Source organism: Parasteatoda tepidariorum, chromosome 9 (assembly GCF_982258835.1).
Source record: "Parasteatoda tepidariorum strain Cologne lab strain chromosome 9, Ptep-v5.0, whole genome shotgun sequence".
NCBI lineage: Eukaryota > Metazoa > Arthropoda > Arachnida > Araneae > Theridiidae > Parasteatoda > Parasteatoda tepidariorum.
In genome coordinates, this window is record NC_141763.1 from 7,439,296 (window position 1) to 7,464,518 (window position 25,223).

The following is a 25,223-nucleotide window of genomic DNA, read 5'->3' on the forward strand; positions in this document are numbered from 1 at the left end:
GTTTTGTTTTAAAGTGCGTTTGATTTGCTGGTTATCAAGAATAGACTCGAAAATGGATGTGCGCAAGGTAATATTATGCTGGATAATTTAAAGAAGTTGATTATAAATAAGTATTTATTTAAGAAAAAAAATATAAAATAGAAAAGAGAAGGAAACATGAATTGTCTGTTTTGCACATAATTTTAGCCACGGATTTGCCCGAAATGGATTTGCACATGGAAAAATTATATAAATTAACAAAGAAATCCGCAGAGGACTGATTGTTAAGATATGGTTCCCACCGAAGTCAAGCATCACTAGATGCGGTTAGTGTGCGGGTGGGTGACAGCTTGGATCAGTCTGCGTAGAGAACGAGGGTGTGCGGTATGGGTCCTCGTTAAACTGTTCTAACGTAAAGTGCTCGACTTCGCGTGCAGGTCGTCGGCCTACCGAAGCGAGGATGCTATGTCCTCTGCAGAGGATCAAAACTGGGATGGCATATCTTTGGATCATTCTCAGGGATGTTTCCCAGACCGTCGCCAATAGCCCACTGTACAGCTCTAGTGCGACGTAAAGAAACTACAACAACTCAACATTCACCGGAAGTCAACAACCACCGATTTCTGTCATTCATAGTAACACACACATCCAACAGTTTGCAAGAAATCCTGAGTATTGAAATGTGTTATTTTCTTACGTTCTTATAATCTATAAAACCAATAGACTGAATTTTATTGAAAAATAATATTCTATTTCATTTGCTAGTTTTAAAACTTCTAATCCTTTCAGGGGTGCGAGAGTGCACCACTTGTGCACTCTTTTTTTTTTTTTTTTTTTTTTTTTTGAGAATTAAAACTTCTGGTATATTGCGTTTCATAATATGTATTTATTGATGGGGTTAAAGAAATATTCAATGATTTTTTAAGATAAAATATTTAGTGCTTTAAAAGGCATATAAAACTGACTTGTAGTTGATCTACATATTTTCTCCATTATTAAATGTTTATTAACATTTTTAACTGATAATTGTGGTTGAAACATTTAATTAGTATTTACATATTTGAATTTTTACAACAAAAATTGTATGCTAAATTTTAGTATTGTCTTTTTCTAGATTCTCCAAGAGCTTGTTCTTTTACGAGTACTGATTTACGATAAGCTATTTTCAGAATGAAATTTTGTTTTATTTAAAATAAATTTTTAATAGTGGTATCATTTACGTGTCAATTTTCTTTTTTAAAATATTGTTATTTGTATAATTTCTTATTCGTTTCAAATACTTATATAATTTTTTTTTCATTTTATTTCCGTACTTAACTTTTGTATATTGTAGTTATTTAATTCATAAATTAAAATAATTAGATGACTTTGTTTGAAAAGTTGTTATAGAATGCTTTTAAATATAATCTTTTATAATATTCTTCAATATTAATTTTTTTAAATCAGATCATGATATCAAGCTTAATTTGAATTAAGACGTGAGCAACATACTTTCTTCATCTTGAATTTATTAGTAACCATCAATGCAATTTTTTTCAGCTGCACCCTCAACGATGCAATCTTGGGATTCCTGTAAAATGTGTCAGCGAATTAATTCTTTGCTATATTATTTGGAAATAATTCTGAAAACCTTTATATGATCATTTTCTCTAGAGCTTAAAGTTATAGAAAATTTTCTCCTCCATGATAAAAATTCAAGCGGAGAGTTTTTACAAAACTTCCTTTAACAAATTTATAACTTAATAATATATAACCAGCAAATTTGCTTTTATGTATTTTTAATATAATGAAATATATAACTTTTTGTTTAAATTATTCTTTTGCAGTGGTGGTAAAAATCCATTTGTTTCTAAGTAAATAATACTTGAGATAAATTATTTTCTGAACTTAAGGCATAAGGTGATAAATTTTTTAATTTTAATAATTTTTTTCTTTTTTCTCATAGTTTGCTAGATTGCAAAGTCTTGATGGAACTGATTTTAAAGAGCACACAAGACAAGCACTTCGTCACATCGTGCCTGATGATGTTGCTGAACTCTATAGCTGGGTGGGCAATAATGAAAAAAAAAAGATTTTTGAATTACAGAGTGTCAGATGCAATTATTGGTAATATCTAATCTCTGTTTATATATATATATATATATATATATATATATATATATATATATTATTCCACTTGTAGTTTGACAGTATATAGTTAAAATTTGTATTGCTAAGGTTGCCTTTCTAGAAAACAATCTTATTTTTAAAGTATTTATATTCATTAAAATGGTATTATTATTAAATTTAGTTTTCAAATAAACATCTATAACCAGCTTTTTTTTTAACTTCGTAATATACTATAATTTTAGAATTCCATGAATTTTTAATGAGTTTATAAATTTCTAACATTCTCTGTGTTAGGAATAATTTATAAGTGTGCAATTGTTTGCAATAATCTTTTTATTAGTATCGCCATCTTCGTTTCCAGTCACAGTAGAACGATAATCATACGATACTTCAGTTATCCAATGACTCGCATTTTAAAACATTCTGATCATTGTTACATGTACTAACAGCTTTATCATTATTACAGTTGATGTTGCCAGATTAATCTTGTGCCAATGAATCAAATCATTTTATTTTTTTGTGAACTGTTATGTATGATGGGCAATAAAAAAAGTCATTTTTTTATTTAGAGAAATAAAGAGTGATTTTAGTCCTAATTAAAAAAGGGTCACCCCATGATGTTTTCCCTGAGAGTAACAGAAATCTGGGCTTCTACTAATTTAGTTTTAGATACCTTTTAAATAGGTTCTGAAATAATTTTTATGTTTGTTCATAGAAATACCTACTGGTTTGTTTATATTTTCTTTTTGTTTTGTTTTAGAGGCTGTTTGCAGTGTTTTCACAAACACTAAAGTAAATGAAGTTGAAAGCATTATTAAAGGCTGGTTGTACCATGCTAAAGAAAGAAGAGTTTATTCTGAAAAAAAAAATAAAGATATAATTGTGAAAATAAAAGTTTTACTTATGTGACTCTAATATTGTTTATTTTCGATTCTCATCTTTATTTGCATTTGTTAAATTTATGCTGCAAAAAATAGATAAATCCTTAAAACAGGTTATTTTTAATATCTTCAAGATACTGATTTAATTATGCCTTCAGCTAACAATTCTTCAGCAAAACATGGCAACAGCTGTTTTAATTTGTATATAAAAACAGATAATTTTCGAGTTTTATTTGTTTTTTAAATTGCATCATTGACACTATATCAAAACAATAAAGTATGTGATCCATAAACATATATTTTGAGTTTTTGATAAAATAGTCGCAACTTCATTTAAACTATTTATAATATAAAATATATTTTAGTAAATTTTGCAGGAGAATGTAATGAGAAATATTTTGCCAATTAAATAGTTTCAATTGATAATACTAGAAATTTAAATATTAATGCGAAGTTTTCAGTATTAGAGCATCATTAAAAGGAAAATTATTCATTATTTTTCTTTATAAGATCTTTAATATATCTACTACATTAAACAATATGAGCAATAAAGAAGCAATCGTAAATTACAATGTGCATAAAAGATTCAACAAGGCTCATAATTTAATTTAATTAGAAATATTCTTTGAAGAAAACTAACGCTAATTAGGAGACTTATAACCTTCCTTGGTGTTCAAAGGGTACATTCAAGTAGACTTTTTAATAATGGCCAAGTTTTTATTCCTTAACAATAGAAATGTGAAATCCAATTAACTTGCAAATTTTTGGATTAAAATGATACATTATTCTTTTCTTTAGATACGTTTGTTTTTTAACTGTTTTACTCCCTTTTGCTTTACTAATTTTCCCTAAAAAAAATAGTTGAGGAATAGCCATTTTTCTGGAAAATTAGTAATGCCAATCAAGATAAGTGATATACAATTTAAAAACTATCAGACTTTTTTTCATTTAGAAAACATTTTTCTGACCTCTAATTCAGTAAATTTAAAATAAAAACCTTATTTAAGTTGCCAATATTAATAAAAATTTCAGAGATGAAATATATTTCCAAAATAAGACACCCTCCTATAACTATCATACCATTTCCAACATGCATCCCACAAGTTACCTAAATCCTTACTAAACAGGTCTTTTTTTGTCCTAATGCCATCCTAAAGCGTTCTAAAGGTATCCTGAAACTGTCCTAGTTATGACATCATTAAGATATCTGCAGGTGGGACATACTAACACGCAGATGACATCCGTAGGACATTTAGCGGAAAATATAGGACTTCCTCTGGAAGTCACAGAATCCTAAAGAAGAAAACTTTAGGATGTCATAACGAAGTCAATGTGCTGTATGGGATATATCCGTTAAGGTGTACCAACGGTCAGTGAAAAGGTTATAGCTTTCGAGGGCTTTTTTTAGCGGTTTTTCTTAACAGTTTATTTTTGTGAAGATTTTTAAACCTGTAATTGTATTTGGATTCCAACAGCAATCTGTTAATGTTTCGGTAAACCAACGCGAAATTATTGAAAGTAAAATACCACTATGAAAGAAATGGGATTTTTTTTTCAACAACTGAAATTGTATTGAATAAATTATTAAAATGGCATTACACATTAAACATTTAAAATAAAAATTACTATAGTATTTGCCATCAAACTTTTTTCACCTCAAGAACGTCTTGTACTCGGATGTGCTAGTTATAAAACATGGCCTGGTTGGCAGGGCGCTGGACTCACGTTCGTGAGAACGAAACTTCGAATCCAGCCGGTGGAAGACTCCCCTAGTTGTAAATGGTGACCGGTGCACCTTAAATCTGTCGGATCACAAAGTCGTCCGTGTTCCCAGAACAAATTATACCTCTGGGGGTACTGAATTAGAGATTGATCGTTCCCCAGTTCAGGTCAAAATTACTATCTGTGGATGAATGGGTCCATCCTAGAAATAGGTAAGAAGTATGGGTGTGGCAGAAGTTGAAATTTTGGCCATAGATGGTTCCGTTCGAAAACAAGAAAAATTGCTCCTTTTCTGCCTTCATGACCGCCACCACCAACAACAGTTATGAGACCAAATATATTTAATAAAAGGTGCCATCACAATCTTTTTTTCTCTACCATGGTCAATGAGATTTGATGCAAATATTTGTAATTTTTTCTTTATATTTAGGTACATTTTATATTTCTTACAAAAGTAGGAGTTCCTGCTAAGATATGTACATATACACCCATAATCACAATTCTTTATAATCTAACCAAACACAAATTTGTTTTCATTCAATAAAATAATAGAAATAACTAAAAATAAGTTTTATTTATACCGAAGACAAAATGCAAAAACTATTACAAATTTAGATCTTTATTTGAAAAAAAATATCTCAAACAATAGTTTACTTTAATACAAACATTGAGAACATTTGCCACTAAATTTAATCAAAAACTAAAAATAATTTTACTTCCACTATTTTTACACAGCTGAAGATTTGTAAATGAGTCATCATATGTTTAAACAAACCTTAATGTTGATTCAACTTATCTAAAGTTAATGTAATGAAATTTTGAAAGATATCTAACACGTGATTGCAAATTTTGTTTTTAAATAATGCAACTTAATTTTTTTAAATGAAAGTTACTTTTCTATTTAAATTTTCATTCAACTAAATTAATTTTAGAGTTTAGCAAAAGTTAATTTTATTTTACAGTTATGTGGGGATTTTAGTAATAGACTATGTCAACCTTCATCTATCAAAATGTACCTCATGTTAGAATCAAGTTAACATGTCTTATACGAGGGTTACTCTGAAATTTTTGAGATACGCGCAGACGAGAATTTCCAAAATAAAAATAACTGTTTAATTTTAAAATACAAAGTATTTTAACACAGCAGATGATTTTTACTGACTTACTTCAACTTGTTTCGCGTAGAATAAATTTTGAACAGAAGAGAAAATGGAGTTGACGCGAGAACATTTTCACGCTTTGATTTTCTACGATTTTATAGCAGGATTAAATCAAGAAGAATGCGTTCAACTGTTGCAATTAGCATTTGGTGATGAATCTCCAGCTCGTGCTACTGTATTCAGATGGTTTAAAGAATTTAGCAGAGATGGTAATTTTCTTCAGGATGAAGAAAACACAGGAAGGCCGCCGTCGGCAGTAATCCCGGATAATGTGTCTGTAATACGAAAAATGTTAAAGGATGATAATCGCTGTACCTATCAAATTATACAGAAGGAACTTAACATTGGATCCGCAGCCATACACAAAATTATTCATAAGGAATTACGTATGAAAAAAGTAGTTTGCCATTGGGTTCCCCATAATCTAACTGAGCACCAAAAAGAGGAGCGTGTCAGAATCAGTAAAGAAACTCTTAAATTGCTAAATAATGGTGGCCACCGCATTATTTCTAAAATTGTAAAGGTTGATGAAACGAACATACCGTTTTTTGACGTTCCAACGCGTCAAAAAAGCAAAGTATGGGTCTTTGAAGATGATCTCATGCCAACAGTGGTGAAAAGACAATGCGCACTGAAAGAAGTGATGTATGCCGCTTGTTCAGAAGAATGGGATTGGTCAAAGCCATCAAATTGGAAGGACAGAAGACAGTAACAGCAAACTGGCATACCACTAAATGTCTTCCAGAAATTCTACAAGAAGTAAATGCTAGGGGACTAGTGCTTCACCATGATAATGCATCTTCACAAACAGACGGATTAACAGTTGAGTTTCTTAAACAAAAACAAATTAAAGTGTCAGAACATCCGCCGTATTCACCTGATATAGCATTGTGTGACTTTTGGTTATTCTTTAATCTAAAAAAGAACTTACATGGACGTCGTTTTCATTCACAGGAAGAGATTGGTGCGGCTATAAATGCATTTTTTTCATCTATTCCAAGAAGTGAATGGCTTGAGGTATTTAATGTGCGGAAAATTCGACTACAAAAGTGCATTGATGCTGGAGGAGTCTACTTTGAACACACCTAAAATTTTGTAAGTGTAACTTTAAAAATTCTAGTTGTATCTCAACAATTTCAGAGGGATCCTCGTATACTAGTGAATTAGGATTCAATATTTATAGTGGTAGTTACGCCACAGTTAGAATAGTTGAAATAACCTCATTTATATGAAAGTCAAATTCGAACCTAGGATCCCTCCCTCCAGCAACGAACTTGCTTCTCTGGTGGCCTACCTTCCAGTCCACGGTGGTACGTGAAGCCTACCACATTTTCACTTCAAAAGCTCTCTCCTCTCATCTTCACAATATTCCTTATAGGGGCCCACTGTGATCCCCCTAAATGGCCTATAAAAATTCTCTTCGGAAGTCTTGTTTGGTCCATAGACCCCTTCTAAGGGTCCGAGTTTGAAAATTATACCTTGATATTAAAGGGAGCTAAGGGGTCTTGCAATTTAAACCTTTCCTGAGCCATTTTATTTTTTTATTCTTTCTTTTCATTATTCCATTACGCTTTCTTTGCTGGATTTCACAAACAGAAAACACCCCATGCATGCTAGAATATCCGAAATGTTACAAAAGAAGTCGAAAAAGAGCAAATAAACTGATTTTCCTGGATTTTTACAGATTTTCAAATTTTCCCAATAAAAAAATATTATTTCCCACAGGCAGAACCCTCCAGAATATCGAAAAACACATAAAAACATAATACAATTAAAAATAAAAAAAAATAAAAGGAATAAATTTTTTTTTCCGCAACTGGGATTCGAACCCAGGACCCCTCCTTACAGCAGCGAACTTCCTTGTCTGCTGGCCTACCTTCCAGTCCACGGTGGTACGTGAAGCCTACCACATTTTCACTTCAAAAGCTCTCTCCTCTCATCTTCACAATATTCCTTATAGGGGCCCACTGTGATCCCCCTAAATGGCCTATAAAAATTCTCTTCGGAAGTCTTGTTTGGTCCATAGACCCCTTCTAAGGGTCCGAGTTTGAAAATTATACCTTGATATTAAAGGGAGCTAAGGGGTCTTGCAATTTAAACCTTTCCTGAGCCATTTTATTTTTTTATTCTTTCTTTTCATTATTCCATTACGCTTTCTTTGCTGGATTTCACAAACAGAAAACACCCCATGCATGCTAGAATATCCGAAATGTTACAAAAGAAGTCGAAAAAGAGCAAATAAACTGATTTTCCTGGATTTTTACAGATTTTCAAATTTTCCCAATAAAAAAATATTATTTCCCACAGGCAGAACCCTCCAGAATATCGAAAAACACATAAAAACATAATACAATTAAAAATAAAAAAAAAATAAAAGGAATAAATTTTTTTTTCCGCAACTGGGATTCGAACCCAGGACCCCTCCTTACAGCAGCGAACTTCCTTGTCTGCTGGCCTACCTTCCAGTCCACGGTGGTACGTGAAGCCTACCACATTTTCACTTCAAAAGCTCTCTACTCTCATCTTCACAATATTCCTTATAGGGGCCCACTGTGATCCCCCTAAATGGCCTATAAAAATTCTCTTCGGAAGTCTTGTTTGGTCCATAGACCCCTTCTAAGGGTCCGAGTTTGAAAATTATACCTTGATATTAAAGGGAGCTAAGGGGTCTTGCAATTTAAACCTTTCCTGAGCCATTTTATTTTTTTATTCTTTCTTTTCATTATTCCATTACGCTTTCTTTGCTGGATTTCACAAACAGAAAACACCCCATGCATGCTAGAATATCCGAAATGTTACAAAAGAAGTCGAAAAAGAGCAAATAAACTGATTTTCCTGGATTTTTACAGATTTTCAAATTTTCCCAATAAAAAAATATTATTTCCCACAGGCAGAACCCTCCAGAATATCGAAAAACACATAAAAACATAATACAATTAAAAATAAAAAAAAATAAAAGGAATAAATTTTTTTTTCCGCAACTGGGATTCGAACCCAGGACCCCTCCTTACAGCAGCGAACTTCCTTGTCTGCTGGCCTACCTTCCAGTCCACGGTGGTACGTGAAGCCTACCACATTTTCACTTCAAAAGCTCTCTCCTCTCATCTTCACAATATTCCTTATAGGGGCCCACTGTGATCCCCCTAAATGGCCTATAAAAATTCTCTTCGGAAGTCTTGTTTGGTCCATAGACCCCTTCTAAGGGTCCGAGTTTGAAAATTATACCTTGATATTAAAGGGAGCTAAGGGGTCTTGCAATTTAAACCTTTCCTGAGCCATTTTATTTTTTTATTCTTTCTTTTCATTATTCCATTACGCTTTCTTTGCTGGATTTCACAAACAGAAAACACCCCATGCATGCTAGAATATCCGAAATGTTACAAAAGAAGTCGAAAAAGAGCAAATAAACTGATTTTCCTGGATTTTTACAGATTTTCAAATTTTCCCAATAAAAAAATATTATTTCCCACAGGCAGAACCCTCCAGAATATCGAAAAACACATAAAAACATAATACAATTAAAAATAAAAAAAAATAAAAGGAATAAATTTTTTTTTCCGCAACTGGGATTCGAACCCAGGACCCCTCCTTACAGCAGCGAACTTCCTTGTCTGCTGGCCTACCTTCCAGTCCACGGTGGTACGTGAAGCCTACCACATTTTCACTTCAAAAGCTCTCTCCTCTCATCTTCACAATATTCCTTATAGGGGCCCACTGTGATCCCCCTAAATGGCCTATAAAAATTCTCTTCGGAAGTCTTGTTTGGTCCATAGACCCCTTCTAAGGGTCCGAGTTTGAAAATTATACCTTGATATTAAAGGGAGCTAAGGGGTCTTGCAATTTAAACCTTTCCTGAGCCATTTTATTTTTTTATTCTTTCTTTTCATTATTCCATTACGCTTTCTTTGCTGGATTTCACAAACAGAAAACACCCCATGCATGCTAGAATATCCGAAATGTTACAAAAGAAGTCGAAAAAGAGCAAATAAACTGATTTTCCTGGATTTTTACAGATTTTCAAATTTTCCCAATAAAAAAATATTATTTCCCACAGGCAGAACCCTCCAGAATATCGAAAAACACATAAAAACATAATACAATTAAAAATAAAAAAAATAAAAGGAATAAATTTTTTTTTTCCGCAACTGGGATTCGAACACAGGACCCCTCCTTACAGCAGCGAACTTCCTTGTCTGCTGGCCTACCTTCCAGTCCACGGTGGTACGTGAAGCCTACCACATTTTCACTTCAAAAGCTCTCTCCTCTCATCTTCACAATATTCCTTATAGGGGCCCACTGTGATCCCCCTAAATGGCCTATAAAAATTCTCTTCGGAAGTCTTGTTTGGTCCATAGACCCCTTCTAAGGGTCCGAGTTTGAAAATTATACCTTGATATTAAAGGGAGCTAAGGGGTCTTGCAATTTAAACCTTTCCTGAGCCATTTTATTTTTTTATTCTTTCTTTTCATTATTCCATTACGCTTTCTTTGCTGGATTTCACAAACAGAAAACACCCCATGCATGCTAGAATATCCGAAATGTTACAAAAGAAGTCGAAAAAGAGCAAATAAACTGATTTTCCTGGATTTTTACAGATTTTCAAATTTTCCCAATAAAAAAATATTATTTCCCACAGGCAGAACCCTCCAGAATATCGAAAAACACATAAAAACATAATACAATTAAAAATAAAAAAAAATAAAAGGAATAAATTTTTTTTTTCCGCAACTGGGATTCGAACCCAGGACCCCTCCTTACAGCAGCGAACTTCCTTGTCTGCTGGCCTACCTTCCAGTCCACGGTGGTACGTGAAGCCTACCACATTTTCACTTCAAAAGCTCTCTCCTCTCATCTTCACAATATTCCTTATAGGGGCCCACTGTGATCCCCCTAAATGGCCTATAAAAATTCTCTTCGGAAGTCTTGTTTGGTCCATAGACCCCTTCTAAGGGTCCGAGTTTGAAAATTATACCTTGATATTAAAGGGAGCTAAGGGGTCTTGCAATTTAAACCTTTCCTGAGCCATTTTATTTTTTTATTCTTTCTTTTCATTATTCCATTACGCTTTCTTTGCTGGATTTCACAAACAGAAAACACCCCATGCATGCTAGAATATCCGAAATGTTACAAAAGAAGTCGAAAAAGAGCAAATAAACTGATTTTCCTGGATTTTTACAGATTTTCAAATTTTCCCAATAAAAAAATATTATTTCCCACAGGCAGAACCCTCCAGAATATCGAAAAACACATAAAAACATAATACAATTAAAAATAAAAAAAAATAAAAGGAATAAATTTTTTTTTCCGCAACTGGGATTCGAACCCAGGACCCCTCCTTACAGCAGCGAACTTCCTTGTCTGCTGGCCTACCTTCCAGTCCACGGTGGTACGTGAAGCCTACCACATTTTCACTTCAAAAGCTCTCTCCTCTCATCTTCACAATATTCCTTATAGGGGCCCACTGTGATCCCCCTAAATGGCCTATAAAAATTCTCTTCGGAAGTCTTGTTTGGTCCATAGACCCCTTCTAAGGGTCCGAGTTTGAAAATTATACCTTGATATTAAAGGGAGCTAAGGGGTCTTGCAATTTAAACCTTTCCTGAGCCATTTTATTTTTTTATTCTTTCTTTTCATTATTCCATTACGCTTTCTTTGCTGGATTTCACAAACAGAAAACACCCCATGCATGCTAGAATATCCGAAATGTTACAAAAGAAGTCGAAAAAGAGCAAATAAACTGATTTTCCTGGATTTTTACAGATTTTCAAATTTTCCCAATAAAAAAATATTATTTCCCACAGGCAGAACCCTCCAGAATATCGAAAAACACATAAAAACATAATACAATTAAAAATAAAAAAAAATAAAAGGAATAAATTTTTTTTTCCGCAACTGGGATTCGAACCCAGGACCCCTCCTTACAGCAGCGAACTTCCTTGTCTGCTGGCCTACCTTCCAGTCCACGGTGGTACGTGAAGCCTACCACATTTTCACTTCAAAAGCTCTCTCCTCTCATCTTCACAATATTCCTTATAGGGGCCCACTGTGATCCCCCTAAATGGCCTATAAAAATTCTCTTCGGAAGTCTTGTTTGGTCCATAGACCCCTTCTAAGGGTCCGAGTTTGAAAATTATACCTTGATATTAAAGGGAGCTAAGGGGTCTTGCAATTTAAACCTTTCCTGAGCCATTTTATTTTTTTATTCTTTCTTTTCATTATTCCATTACGCTTTCTTTGCTGGATTTCACAAACAGAAAACACCCCATGCATGCTAGAATATCCGAAATGTTACAAAAGAAGTCGAAAAAGAGCAAATAAACTGATTTTCCTGGATTTTTACAGATTTTCAAATTTTCCCAATAAAAAAATATTATTTCCCACAGGCAGAACCCTCCAGAATATCGAAAAACACATAAAAACATAATACAATTAAAAATAAAAAAAAAATAAAAGGAATAAATTTTTTTTTTCCGCAACTGGGATTCGAACCCAGGACCCCTCCTTACAGCAGCGAACTTCCTTGTCTGCTGGCCTACCTTCCAGTCCACGGTGGTACGTGAAGCCTACCACATTTTCACTTCAAAAGCTCTCTCCTCTCATCTTCACAATATTCCTTATAGGGGCCCACTGTGATCCCCCTAAATGGCCTATAAAAATTCTCTTCGGAAGTCTTGTTTGGTCCATAGACCCCTTCTAAGGGTCCGAGTTTGAAAATTATACCTTGATATTAAAGGGAGCTAAGGGGTCTTGCAATTTAAACCTTTCCTGAGCCATTTTATTTTTTTATTCTTTCTTTTCATTATTCCATTACGCTTTCTTTGCTGGATTTCACAAACAGAAAACACCCCATGCATGCTAGAATATCCGAAATGTTACAAAAGAAGTCGAAAAAGAGCAAATAAACTGATTTTCCTGGATTTTTACAGATTTTCAAATTTTCCCAATAAAAAAATATTATTTCCCACAGGCAGAACCCTCCAGAATATCGAAAAACACATAAAAACATAATACAATTAAAAATAAAAAAAAATAAAAGGAATAATTTTTTTTTTCCGCAACTGGGATTCGAACCCAGGACCCCTCCTTACAGCAGCGAACTTCCTTGTCTGCTGGCCTACCTTCCAGTCCACGGTGGTACGTGAAGCCTACCACATTTTCACTTCAAAAGCTCTCTCCTCTCATCTTCGCAATATTCCTTATAGGGGCCCACTGTGATCCCCCTAAATGGCCTATAAAAATTCTCTTCGGAAGTCTTGTTTGGTCCATAGACCCCTTCTAAGGGTCCGAGTTTGAAAATTATACCTTGATATTAAAGGGAGCTAGGGGGTCTTGCAATTTAAACCTTTCCTGAGCCATTTTATTTTTTTAATCCTCTTTTTTTTATTATTCCAATACGCTTTCTTTGCTGGATTTCACACACAGAAAACACCCCATGCATGCTAGAATATCCAAAATGTTACAATAGAAGTCGAAAAAGAGCAAATAAACTGATTTTCCTGGATTATTCCAGTTTTTTCCCATTTTCCCTATAAATTTTTTTTTTCCTGCATGCAGGAACCTCCAGAATATCGAAAAACTCATAAAAAAAAAGATAATTTAAAATAAACAAAACAAAAAAAAACCAAAATTATTTGAAAATTTGACCATCCCTGGGATTCGAACCCAGGACCCCTCCCTCCTGCAGCGAACTTGCTTGTCTGGTGGCCTACCTTCCAGTCCACGGTGATACGTGAAGCCTACCACAGTTTCGCTTCAAAAGCTCTCTCCTTTCATCTTCGCACTATACTTTTAGGGGCCCACTGTGACCCCCCTACTTGGCCTATAAATATTTTCTTCAGCAGCCTTGTTTGGACGATAGACTTCTACCTAGGGTCCGAGTTTGAAAATTATACCTTGATATTAAAGGGAGCTAGGGGTCTTGAAATTTGAAGTTTTCTCGAGCCATTTTATTTTTTTATTCCTTTTTTTTATTATTCCAATACGCTTTCTTTGCTGAACTTCACACGCAGAAAAAACCCCATGCATGCTAGAATATCCAAAATGTTACAATAGAAGTCGAAAAAGAGCAAATAAACTGATTTTCCTGGATTTTTAAAGTTTTTTCCCATTTTCCCCCCCAAATTTTTTTTTCATACACGCAGTAAGATCCAGAATATCGAAAAACACATAAAAAAATAATATAATTTAAAAAAAAAAAAAGAAAGAAAATTTTTTTAAAATTTGACAATCCCTGGGATTCGAACCCAGGACCCTCCCTCCTGCAGCGAACTTGCTTGTCTGGTGACCTAAATTCCAGTCCACGGTGATACGTGAAGCCTACCACAGTTTCGCTTCAAAAGCTCTCTCCCCTCATATTCGCAATATACCTTTAAGAGCTCAATGTGACCCCCCCAATTGGCCTATAAAAATTCTCTTTAGCAGACTTGTTTGGACCAAAGACCCCAACCTAGGGTCCAAGTTTGAAAACTATACCTTGATATTAAAGGGAGCTAGGGGGTCATGCAATTTAAACCTTTCCTGAGCCATTTTATTTTTTTATTCTTTCTTTTCATTGTTCCAATACGCTTTCTTTGCTGAACTTCACACGCAGAAAAAACCCCATGCAAGCTAGAATATCCGAAATGTTACAAAAGAAGTCGAAAAAGAGCAAATAAACTGATTTTCCTGGATTTTTACAGATTTTCAAATTTTCCCAATAAAAAAATATTATTTCCCACAGGCAGAACCCTCCAGAATATCGAAAAACACATAAAAAAATAATACAATTAAAAATAAAAAAAATATAAAAAAAATAAAAAAAATTTTCCGCCCCTGGGATTCGAACCCAGGACTCCTCCCTACAGCAGCGAACTTCCTTGTCTGCTGGCCTACCTTCCAGTCCACGGTGATACGTGAAGCCTACCACATTTTCACTTCAAAAGCTTTCTCCTCTCCTCTCATCTTCGCAATATTCCTTATAGGGGCCCACTGTGATCCCCCTAAATGGCCTATAAAAATTCTCTTCAGTAGCCGTGTTTAAACCATAGACACCCTACTTAGGGTCAGAGTTTGAAAATTATACCTTGATATTAAAGGGATCTAGGGGTTTTGAAATTTGAACCTTTCTCGAGCCATTTTATTTTTTTAATCCTTTTTTTTTATTATTCCATTACGCTTTCTTTGCTGGACTTCACACACAGAAAACACCCCATGCATGCTAGAATATCTCAAATGTTACAATAGAAGTCGAAAAAGAGCAAATAAACGATTTTCTTGGATTTTTCCAGTTTTTTCCCATTTTCCCTATAAAAATTTTTTTTCTTCCTACATGCAGGAAGCTCCAGAATATCGAAAAACACATAAAAAAAAATATAATTTAATATAAAAAAATAAATTTTTTTTTTGAAAATTTAAGCGTCCCTGGGAATCGAACCCAGGATCCCTCGCTCCTGCAGCGAACTTGCTTGTCTGGTGACCTAAATTCCAGTCCACGGTGATACGTGAAGCCTACCACAGTTTCGCTTCAAAAGCTCTCTCTTCTCATCTTCGCAATATACCTTTAGCCACCAATATACCACTGTGACCCCCTAATTTGCCTATAAAAATTATCTTCAGCAGCCTTGTTTGGACCATAGACCCATACTTAGGGTCCGAGTTTGAAAATTATACCTTGATATTAAAGGGAGCTAGGGGGTCTTGAAATTTGAACCTTTCTCGAGACATTTTATTTTTTTATTCTTTTTTTTAATTATTCCAAAACGCTTTCTTTGCTGGATTTCACACACAGAAAACACCCCATGCATGCTACAATATCCAAAATGTTACAATAGAAGTCGAAAAAGAGCAAATAAACTGATTTTCCTGGATTTTTCCCATTTTCCCAATTTTTTTTTTTCCTGCATGCAGGAACCTCCAGAATATCGGAAAACTCATAAAAAAATAAGATAATTTAAAATAAACAAAACAAAAAAAAAAACCCAAAATTTTTTGAAAATTTGACCATCTCTGGGATTCGAACCCAGGATCCCTCCCTCCTGCTGCGAACTTGCTTGTCTGGTGGCCTACCTTCCAGTCCACGGTAATACGTGAAGCCCATCGCTTGATGCGTGAGTCTGTAGCAAGCGGTCTTATCCGTTGAACCATGTTTATACGGGGATCGGGTTACTACATAGATTCAAGTACCCTCTCCCGGCTAGCTAAACAAAAGACATAAGGGGCGTTTGCAGACCCCTAATAGGTCTATAAAAATTTTTCTTCGTAGGGTGGAGCGGCACATGGAGAACAACTTTCCGTCCGAATTTGAAAATTATAACTTCATATTAAAGGGAGTTAGACGAACTTGAAATTTGAAACTTCTTACCGGCATTTTATTTTATTTTATTATTTATTCCTTTATGCGTTCTTTCACCAAGAAAGACGCTTGATTTTAAACATAGAACACATTTCGGATGCTAAACTTTCGTGAAAATATTGTAAAACGAGTAAAAGAAAATATTATAATATAAATAAACTAATTTTCCGGAATTTTTCCAGTTTTTAAGCATTATTTGAAATTTCACGAATAAAAAAAATATTTTTTACATGAAGGATCCTTTAATATATCGAAAAACACATTATATAAATAATGTAATGTAAAAAAAAGACAAAAAAATATATATAAGAAATCTTAAAAATTGTCCTCTGCCGGGGTTCGAACCTGCACCCCCTCGCTTAAGGCGTAAGCCACTAGCACGCGGACTAATCCGTTGAACCACGTTTATACGGAAATCGGGTTACTACATAGATTCAAGTACCCTCTCCCGGTTAGCTAAACAAAAGACATAAGGGGCGTTTGCAGCCCCCCTAATAGGTCTATAAAAATATTTCTTCGTAGGGTGGTGCGGCTCATAGAGGACAAATTTCCGTCCGAAATTGAAAATTATTACTTCATATTAAAGGGAGTTAGACGAACTTGAAATTTGAAACTTCTTACCGGCATTTTATTTTATTTTATTATTTATTCCTTTATGCGTTCTTTCACCAAGAAAGACGCTTGATTTTAAACATAGAACACATTTCGGATGCTAAACTTTCGTGAAAATATTGTAAAACGAGTAAAAGAAAATATTATAATATAAATAAACTAATTTTCCGGAATTTTTCCAGTTTTTAAGCATTATTTGAAATTTCACGAATAAAAAAAATATTTTTTACATGAAGGATCCTTTAATATATCGAAAAACACATTATATAAATAATGTAATGTAAAAAAAAGACAAAAAAATATATATAAGAAATCTTAAAAATTGTCCTCTGCCGGGGTTCGAACCTGCACCCCCTCGCTTAAGGCGTAAGCCACTAGCACGCGGACTAATCCGTTGAACCACGTTTATACGGAAATCGGGTTACTACATAGATTCAAGTACCCTCTCCCGGTTAGCTAAACAAAAGACATAAGGGGCGTTTGCAGCCCCCCTAATAGGTCTATAAAAATATTTCTTCGTAGGGTGGTGCGGCTCATAGAGGACAAATTTCCGTCCGAAATTGAAAATTATTACTTCATATTAAAGGGAGTTAGACGAACTTGAAATTTGAAACTTTTTCCCGCCATTTTATTTTATTTTATTACTTATTCCTTTATGCGTACTTTCACCAAGAAAGACGCTTGATTTTAAACATAGAACACATTTCGGATGCTAAACTTTCGTGAAAATATTATAAAACGAGTAAAAAAAAAAATTATAATATAAAAAAACTAATTTTCCGGGATTTTTCCAGTTTTTAAGCATTATTTGAAATTTATCGAATAAATTTTTTTTTCTTACATGCAGGATCCTTTTATATATCGAAAAACACATTGAATAATTAATGGAATGTAAAAAAAAGAAAGAAAAAAATATGAAAAATTGACCTTTGCTGGGGATTGAACCTGCGCCCCATCGCTTGAGGCGTGAGTCTGTAGCACGCCGTCTTATCCGTTGAACCACGTTTATACGGGGATCGGGTTACTACATAGATTCAAGTACCCTCTCCCGGTTAGCTAAACAAAAGACATAAGGGGCGTTTGCAGCCCCCCTAATAGGTCTATAATAATTTTTCTTCGAAGGGTGGTGTGGCACATGGAGGACAACTTTCCGTCCCAATTTGAAAATTATAACTTCATATTAAAGGGAGTTAGACGAACTTGAAATTTGAAACTTTTCCCCGCCATTTTATTTTATTTTATTATTTATTCCTTTATGCGTTCTTTCACCAAGAAAGACGCTTGATTTTAAACATAGAACACATTTCGGAAGCTAAACTTTCGTGAAAATATTGTAAAACGAGTAAAAAAAAATATTATAATATAAATAAACTAATTTTCCGGGATTTTTCCAGTTTTTAAGCATTATTTGAAATTTCTCAAATGAAAAAATTTTTTTTTTACATGCAGGATCGTTTTATATATCGAAAAACACATTGAATAATTGATAGAATGTAAAAAAAAAAAAAAAAAAAAAAAAAAAATATAAAAAATTTGCAAAAGTGAGCTTTGCTGGGGATTGAACCTGCGCCCCATCGCTTGAGGCTTGAGCCTGTAGCACGCGGTCTTATCCGTTGAACCACGTTTATACGGGGATCGGGTTACTACATAGATTCAAATACCCTCTCCCTGTTAGCTAAACAAAAGACATAAGGGGCGTTTGCAGCCCCCCTAATGGGTCTAAAAAAAATTTTCTTCGTAGGGTGGTGTGGCACATGGAGGACAACTTTCCGTCCGAGTTTGAAAATTATAATTTCATACTAAAGGGAGTTAGAAGAACTTGAAATTTGAAACTTTTTCCCGCCATTTTATTTTATTTTATTATTTATTCCTTTATGCGTTCTTTCACCAAGAAAGACGCTTGATTTTAAACATAGAACACATTTCGGATGCTAAACTTTCGTAAAAATATTGTAAAACGAGTAAAAAAAATATTATAATATAAATAAACTAATTTTCCGGGATTTTTCAAGTTTTTAAGCGATGTTTGAAATTTCTCGAATAAAAAATTTTTTTTTTTACATGTAGGATCCTTTTATATATCGAAAAACACGTTGAATAATTAATAGAATGTAAAAAAAAACAAAAGAAAAAATTATAAAAAATTTGAAAAAATGACCTTAGCTGGGGATTGAACCCGCACCCCATCGCTTGAGGCGTGAGCCTGTAGCACGCGGTCATATCCGTTGAACCACGTTTATACGGGCATCAGGTTACTACATACATTCAAGTACCCTCTCCCGGTTAGCTAAGCAAAAGACATAAAGGGCGTTTGCAGCCCCCCTAATAGATCTATAAAAATTTTTCTTCGTAGGGTGGTGCGGCTTATAGAGGACAACTTTCCGTCCGAATTTGAAAATTATAACTTCATATTAAAGAGAGTTAGACGAACTTGAAATTTGAAACTTTTTCCCGCCATTTTTTTATATTTTATTATTTATTCCTTTATGCGTTCTTTCACCAAGAAAGAGGCTTAATTTTAAACATAGAGCACATTTCGGATGCTAAACTTTCGTGAAAATATTTTAAAACGAGTAAAAAAAAATATTATAATTTAAATAAACTAATTTTCCGGGATTTTTAAAGTTTTTAAGCATTATTTGAAATTTCTGGAATAAAAAAAATTTTTTTTTACATGTAGGATCCTTTTATATATCGAAAGACACATTGAATAATTAATAGAATGTAAAAAAAAAAAAAAAAAAAGAAAAAAAATAATAAAAAATTTGAAAAAATGACCTTAGCTGGGGATTGAACCCGCACCCCATCGCTTGAGGCGTGAGCCTGTAGCTCGCGGTCTTATCCGTTGAACCACGTTTATACGGGCATCAGGTTACTACATACATTCAAGTACCCTCTCCCGGTTAGCTAAACAAAAGACATAAGGGGCGTTTTCAGCCCCCCTAAGATGTCTATAAAAATTTTTCTTCGTAGGGTGGTGTGGCACATGGAGGACAACTTTCCGTCCGAATTTGAAAATTATAACTTCATATTAAAAGGAGTTAGACGAACTTGAAATTTGAAACTTTTTCCCGCCATTTTATTTTGTTTTATTATTTATTCCTTTATGCGTTCTTTCACCAAGAAAGAGGCCTGATTTTAAACATAGAGCACATTTCGGAAGCTAAACTTTCGTGAAAATATTGTAAAACGAGAAAAAAAAATATTATAATATAAATAAACTAATTTTCCGGGATTTTTCCAGTTTCTAAGCATTATTTGAAATTTCTTGAATAAAAATAATTTTTTTACATGTGGGATCCTTTTATAAATCGAAAAACACATTGAAAAATTAATATAATGTAAAAAAGAAAAACAAAAGAAAAAAATATAAAAAAATTTAAAAATTGACCTATGCTGGGGATTGAACCTGCGCCCCATCGCTTGGGGTCTAAGTCGCTAGCACGCGGTTTTAGCCGTTGAACCACGTTTATATTAGGATCGTGTTACTACATAGATTCAAGTACCTTCTCCCGATTAGCTAAACAAAAGACTTGAGGGGTCTTTGTGGCCCCTCTAATTGGTATATAAATATTTTCCACGGTAGGGTGGTTCGACTCTCAGAGGCCAACTTTCCGTCCGAGTTTGAAAATTATAGCTTAATATTGAAGGGAGTTAGACGGACTTGAAATTTGAGCCTTTTTCCCGCCATTTTATTTTATTTTATTTCTTATTCCATTATGCGTTCTTTCACCAAGAAAGACGCTTGATTTTAAACATAGAACACATTTCGGATGCTAAACTTTCGTGAAAATATTGTAAAACGAGTAAAAAAAAAATTATAATATAAATAAACTAATTTTCCGGGATTTTTCCAGTTTTTAAGCATTATTTGAAATTTCTCGATTAAAAAAATTTTTTTTTTACATGCAGGATCCTTTTATATATCGAAAAACACATTAATAGAATGTAAAAAAAAAAAAAAAAAAAGATAAAAATATAAAAAATTTGAAAAATTGACCTTTGCTGGGGATTGAACCTGCGCCCCATCGCTTGAGGCGTGAGTCTGAAGCACGCGGTCTTATCCGTTGAACCACGTTTATACGGGGATAGGGTTACTACATAGATTCAAGTACCCTCTCCCGGTTAGCTAAACAAAAGACATAAGGTGCGTTTGCAGCCTACCTAATAGGTCTATAAAAATTTTTCTTCTTAGGGTGGTGCGTAGGACTGGGCTATAAATCGATATATCGCGACATATCGATTTAACGCCTATATCGGCAAACCGATACAGCAACTTTCATTCCAAGCGATGCATCAGAAATCTGATTTAAGCCGCTGAGTGAAGAAGACGATATAACGATATAGCGATATAGCGATACACGCAAGGACTTTCTCTTACGTTCCGATGCCAACTCGCGCTGTGGAAGACGATATTGTTTCGTTATGTTGAGACGGCCTTGACTGATGAGCGGTAGAATCAGAATCACTTTTGAGACTTTATATCGTTATATCACATGTTCGTTTTCGCACCTTCGCGATTGGAAATCGTTTCTTGTAGATTATTTTCAATGGGATTAACTTCGTGATCGCAGTCGTAACCTTGTTCTGAACGCAATCTATTATTGAAAAGAATTTATAAAGAAAAGTTTCTTCATTAATTAGATAAGTTTTTTATTTATTTTCTGACAAAACTTTTTTTATATTTTTAAATGTGAAAATTATCGGAAATCTAATTTAAGGCACCCATAAGGAATTAAATTACAAAGTAAATAAATTTGTTAGGTTATTTTTTTACTTTCTTTTAATTTATTAAAAACCTTTCGGATAAAACTTCTAATAATTTAATGGGCTTCTATTACTGATTTTAAATTTATAAATCTTGAGTTGTTTTTATTTTTAAAAATAAAGTTAAAACAAAACTTATTTTTTGGACATAAGTCAATAAACTTTATTTGTTCAAAAGAATTTGAAAAGTTTGCGAATTTTATTCATTTCTTTTTTTTTTTAATCAATTACTACTTCGTTTTATTAGAGAGTAAAATCATTATTTTTTTTTAATTTTCGTTTTATATTATTAGTTAATTAGCTAAATATATTACCGAATATCACAATTCTTTTGTTTTCATTTTTAAGAATTTAATTAAGAAACTTTGCCTTACTTTGTTTTTCGTTCGTTCATTATTTAATTTAATTTAATTATTTATATGAAATAATAATAAAAATAGAGTTTAAGAAGCATTTTTTTTCTAAAATTTATTTAGCTCTTTGTTTTAAGCATACAAATAATTTTTTAACGAACTTATTTTTTAAATTTTGTTCCTATGCTGTTAGGTAAATATATTGATAAATTTCACTTTTATTTATTTTTTTATTTTTAAACTAAGAAATCTTTTGTTATTTGCGTGATCATTTTTAGAAAATATAACAAAACTTGTGTTTACTTCTTCATTAAGAATTTGAACATTACGATCGAACTTAATAATTCTGTAATTATTTACGCATAATAGTACAAGCAAATATTGATTTGTTAAAAAAAGTTTCTTTTTTTTAAAAAAAATATATATATTTTTAACACTTTGTTTTAAGTGTATAATGAATTTCTTAACAAGCTTTTTTTTCAATTTTTTAAATTTTCTTTCAATAATTTCAGCTAGATATCTTTATAAAATTCCCTTTTTATTTTTAAACTGAGAAATCTTTCAGAGAATGAAAATTTTAAGAAATTATTACAATTCTTATGTTTACTTTTTAGTTTAAAATTCGAACATTTTTAATTTTAAACTTCGGGTTTTAGTCAATCTAACTTTTATTTTAATTAAAATATATTTTGAAATTTTAAAATCAGCTTTTGTTCAATAACAATATTTTTTTTCATTAAGGGTGTTTTAGGGGTTAACTTAAATTAAGACTGCTTATACCTTATAAACGATAAAGAAGTGCAAATATTTCATTCTGTATCTACACACATTTTTACAATAAATATTTTAAGTAAGATTTGTACATCTTAGTCAATTTATTTAATATCTTTCTTTAGCAAAACATATATATTTTCAAATTTATAAATTGATTTAAATCAATATGCGTATGAAGTCTTGATAGAAATCTGACTTTCTGTGCCTTAAAGTAAATGAAATTCAAAAATACTATATCGCGATACATCGCTATATCGCGATGCAAAACTGACGATATATCACGATATATAATTTCTAATATCGCCCAGTCCTAGTGGTGCGGCTCATAGAGGACAACTTTCCGTCCGAATTTAAAATTTATAACTTCATATTAAAGGGAGTTAGACGAGCTTGAAATTTGAAACTTTTTCCCGCTATTTTATTTTATTTTATTATTTATTCCTTTATGCGTTCTTTCACCAAGAAAGACGCTTGATTTTAAACATAGAGCACATTTCGGATGCTAAACTTTCGTGAAAATATTTTAAAACGAGTAAAAAAAAATATTATAATATAAATAAACTAATTTTCCGGGATTTTACCAGTTTCTAAGCATTATTTGAAATTTCTTGAATAAAAATAATTTTTTTTACATGTGGGATCCTTTTATAAATCGAAAAACACATTGAAAAATTAATATAATGTAAAAAAAAAAAAAAAAGAAAAAAATATAAAAAATTTAAAAAATTGACCTTAGCTGGGGTTTGAACCTGCACCCCATCGCTTGAGGTGTGAGTCTGTAGCACGCGGTCTTATCCGTTGAACCACGTTTATACGGGGATCGGGTTACTACATAGATTCAAGTACCCTCTCCCGGTTAGCTAAACAAAAGACATAAAGGCCGTTTGCAGCCCCCCTAATAGGTCTATAAAAAATTTTCTTCGTAGGGTGGTGCGGCTCATAGAGGACAACTTTCCGTCCGAATTTGAAAATTATAACTTCATATTAAAGGGAGTTAGACGAACTTGAAATTTGAAACTTTTTCCCGCCATTTTATTTTATTTTATTATTTATTCCTTTATGCGTTCTTTCACCAAGAAAGAGGCCTGATTTTAAACATAGAGCACATTTCGGATGCTAAACTTTCGTGAAAATATTTTAAAACGAGTAAAAAAAAATATTATAATATAAATAAACTAATTTTCCGGGATTTTTCCAGTTTTTAAGCATTATTTGAAATTTCTCGATTAAAAAAATTTTTTTTTTACATGCAGGATCCTTTTATATATCGAAAAACACATTAATAGAATGTAAAAAAAAAAAAAAAAAAAGATAAAAATATAAAAAATTTGAAAAATTGACCTTTGCTGGGGATTGAACCTGCGCCCCATCGCTTGAGGCGTGAGTCTGAAGCACGCGGTCTTATCCGTTGAACCACGTTTATACGGGGATAGGGTTACTACATAGATTCAAGTACCCTCTCCCGGTTAGCTAAACAAAAGACATAAGGTGCGTTTGCAGCCTACCTAATAGGTCTATAAAAATTTTTCTTCTTAGGGTGGTGCGGCTCATAGAGGACAACTTTCCGTCCGAATTTAAAATTTATAACTTCATATTAAAGGGAGTTAGACGAGCTTGAAATTTGAAACTTTTTCCCGCTATTTTATTTTATTTTATTATTTATTCCTTTATGCGTTCTTTCACCAAGAAAGACGCTTGATTTTAAACATAGAGCACATTTCGGATGCTAAACTTTCGTGAAAATATTTTAAAACGAGTAAAAAAAAATATTATAATATAAATAAACTAATTTTCCGGGATTTTACCAGTTTCTAAGCATTATTTGAAATTTCTTGAATAAAAATAATTTTTTTTACATGTGGGATCCTTTTATAAATCGAAAAACACATTGAAAAATTAATATAATGTAAAAAAAAAAAAAAAAGAAAAAAATATAAAAAATTTAAAAAATTGACCTTAGCTGGGGTTTGAACCTGCACCCCATCGCTTGAGGTGTGAGTCTGTAGCACGCGGTCTTATCCGTTGAACCACGTTTATACGGGGATCGGGTTACTACATAGATTCAAGTACCCTCTCCCGGTTAGCTAAACAAAAGACATAAAGGCCGTTTGCAGCCCCCCTAATAGGTCTATAAAAAATTTTCTTCGTAGGGTGGTGCGGCTCATAGAGGACAACTTTCCGTCCGAATTTGAAAATTATAACTTCATATTAAAGGGAGTTAGACGAACTTGAAATTTGAAACTTTTTCCCGCCATTTTATTTTATTTTATTATTTATTCCTTTATGCGTTCTTTCACCAAGAAAGAGGCCTGATTTTAAACATAGAGCACATTTCGGATGCTAAACTTTCGTGAAAATATTTTAAAACGAGTAAAAAAAAATATTATAATATAAATAAACTAATTTTCCGGGATTTTTCAAGTTTTTAAGCATTATTTGAAATTTCTGGAATAAAAAAAAATTTTTTTTGCATGTAGGATCCTTTTATATATCAAGAAACACATTGAATAATTAATAGAATGTAAAAAAAAAACAA

The 25,223-nt window shown here is 32.8% G+C and overlaps 1 protein-coding gene and 1 long non-coding RNA gene across 2 annotated transcripts; both read left to right on the forward strand.

The window, feature by feature from the left end:
- Window positions 1-1,945: 1,945 nt before the first annotated feature.
- On the forward strand, window positions 1,946-3,003 carry LOC139426678 (uncharacterized). The gene is made up of 2 exons (XR_011637903.2): window positions 1,946-2,085; window positions 2,849-3,003. It is a non-coding gene; the product is annotated as an uncharacterized LOC139426678 (long non-coding RNA).
- Window positions 3,004-5,900: 2,897 nt separating this feature from the next.
- On the forward strand, window positions 5,901-6,563 carry LOC139426909 (histone-lysine N-methyltransferase SETMAR-like). The gene has a single exon (XM_071187046.2). It carries the CDS (start codon window positions 5,901-5,903, stop codon window positions 6,561-6,563), a length of 663 nt encoding a protein of 220 aa, XP_071043147.2.
- Window positions 6,564-25,223: the final 18,660 nt, after the last annotated feature.

Excerpts from the sequence above, each read along its gene's own strand:
- LOC139426909 (XM_071187046.2), top strand. The coding sequence starts at position 5,901 with ATGGAGTTGACGCGAGAACATTTTCACGCTTTGATTTTCTACGATTTT.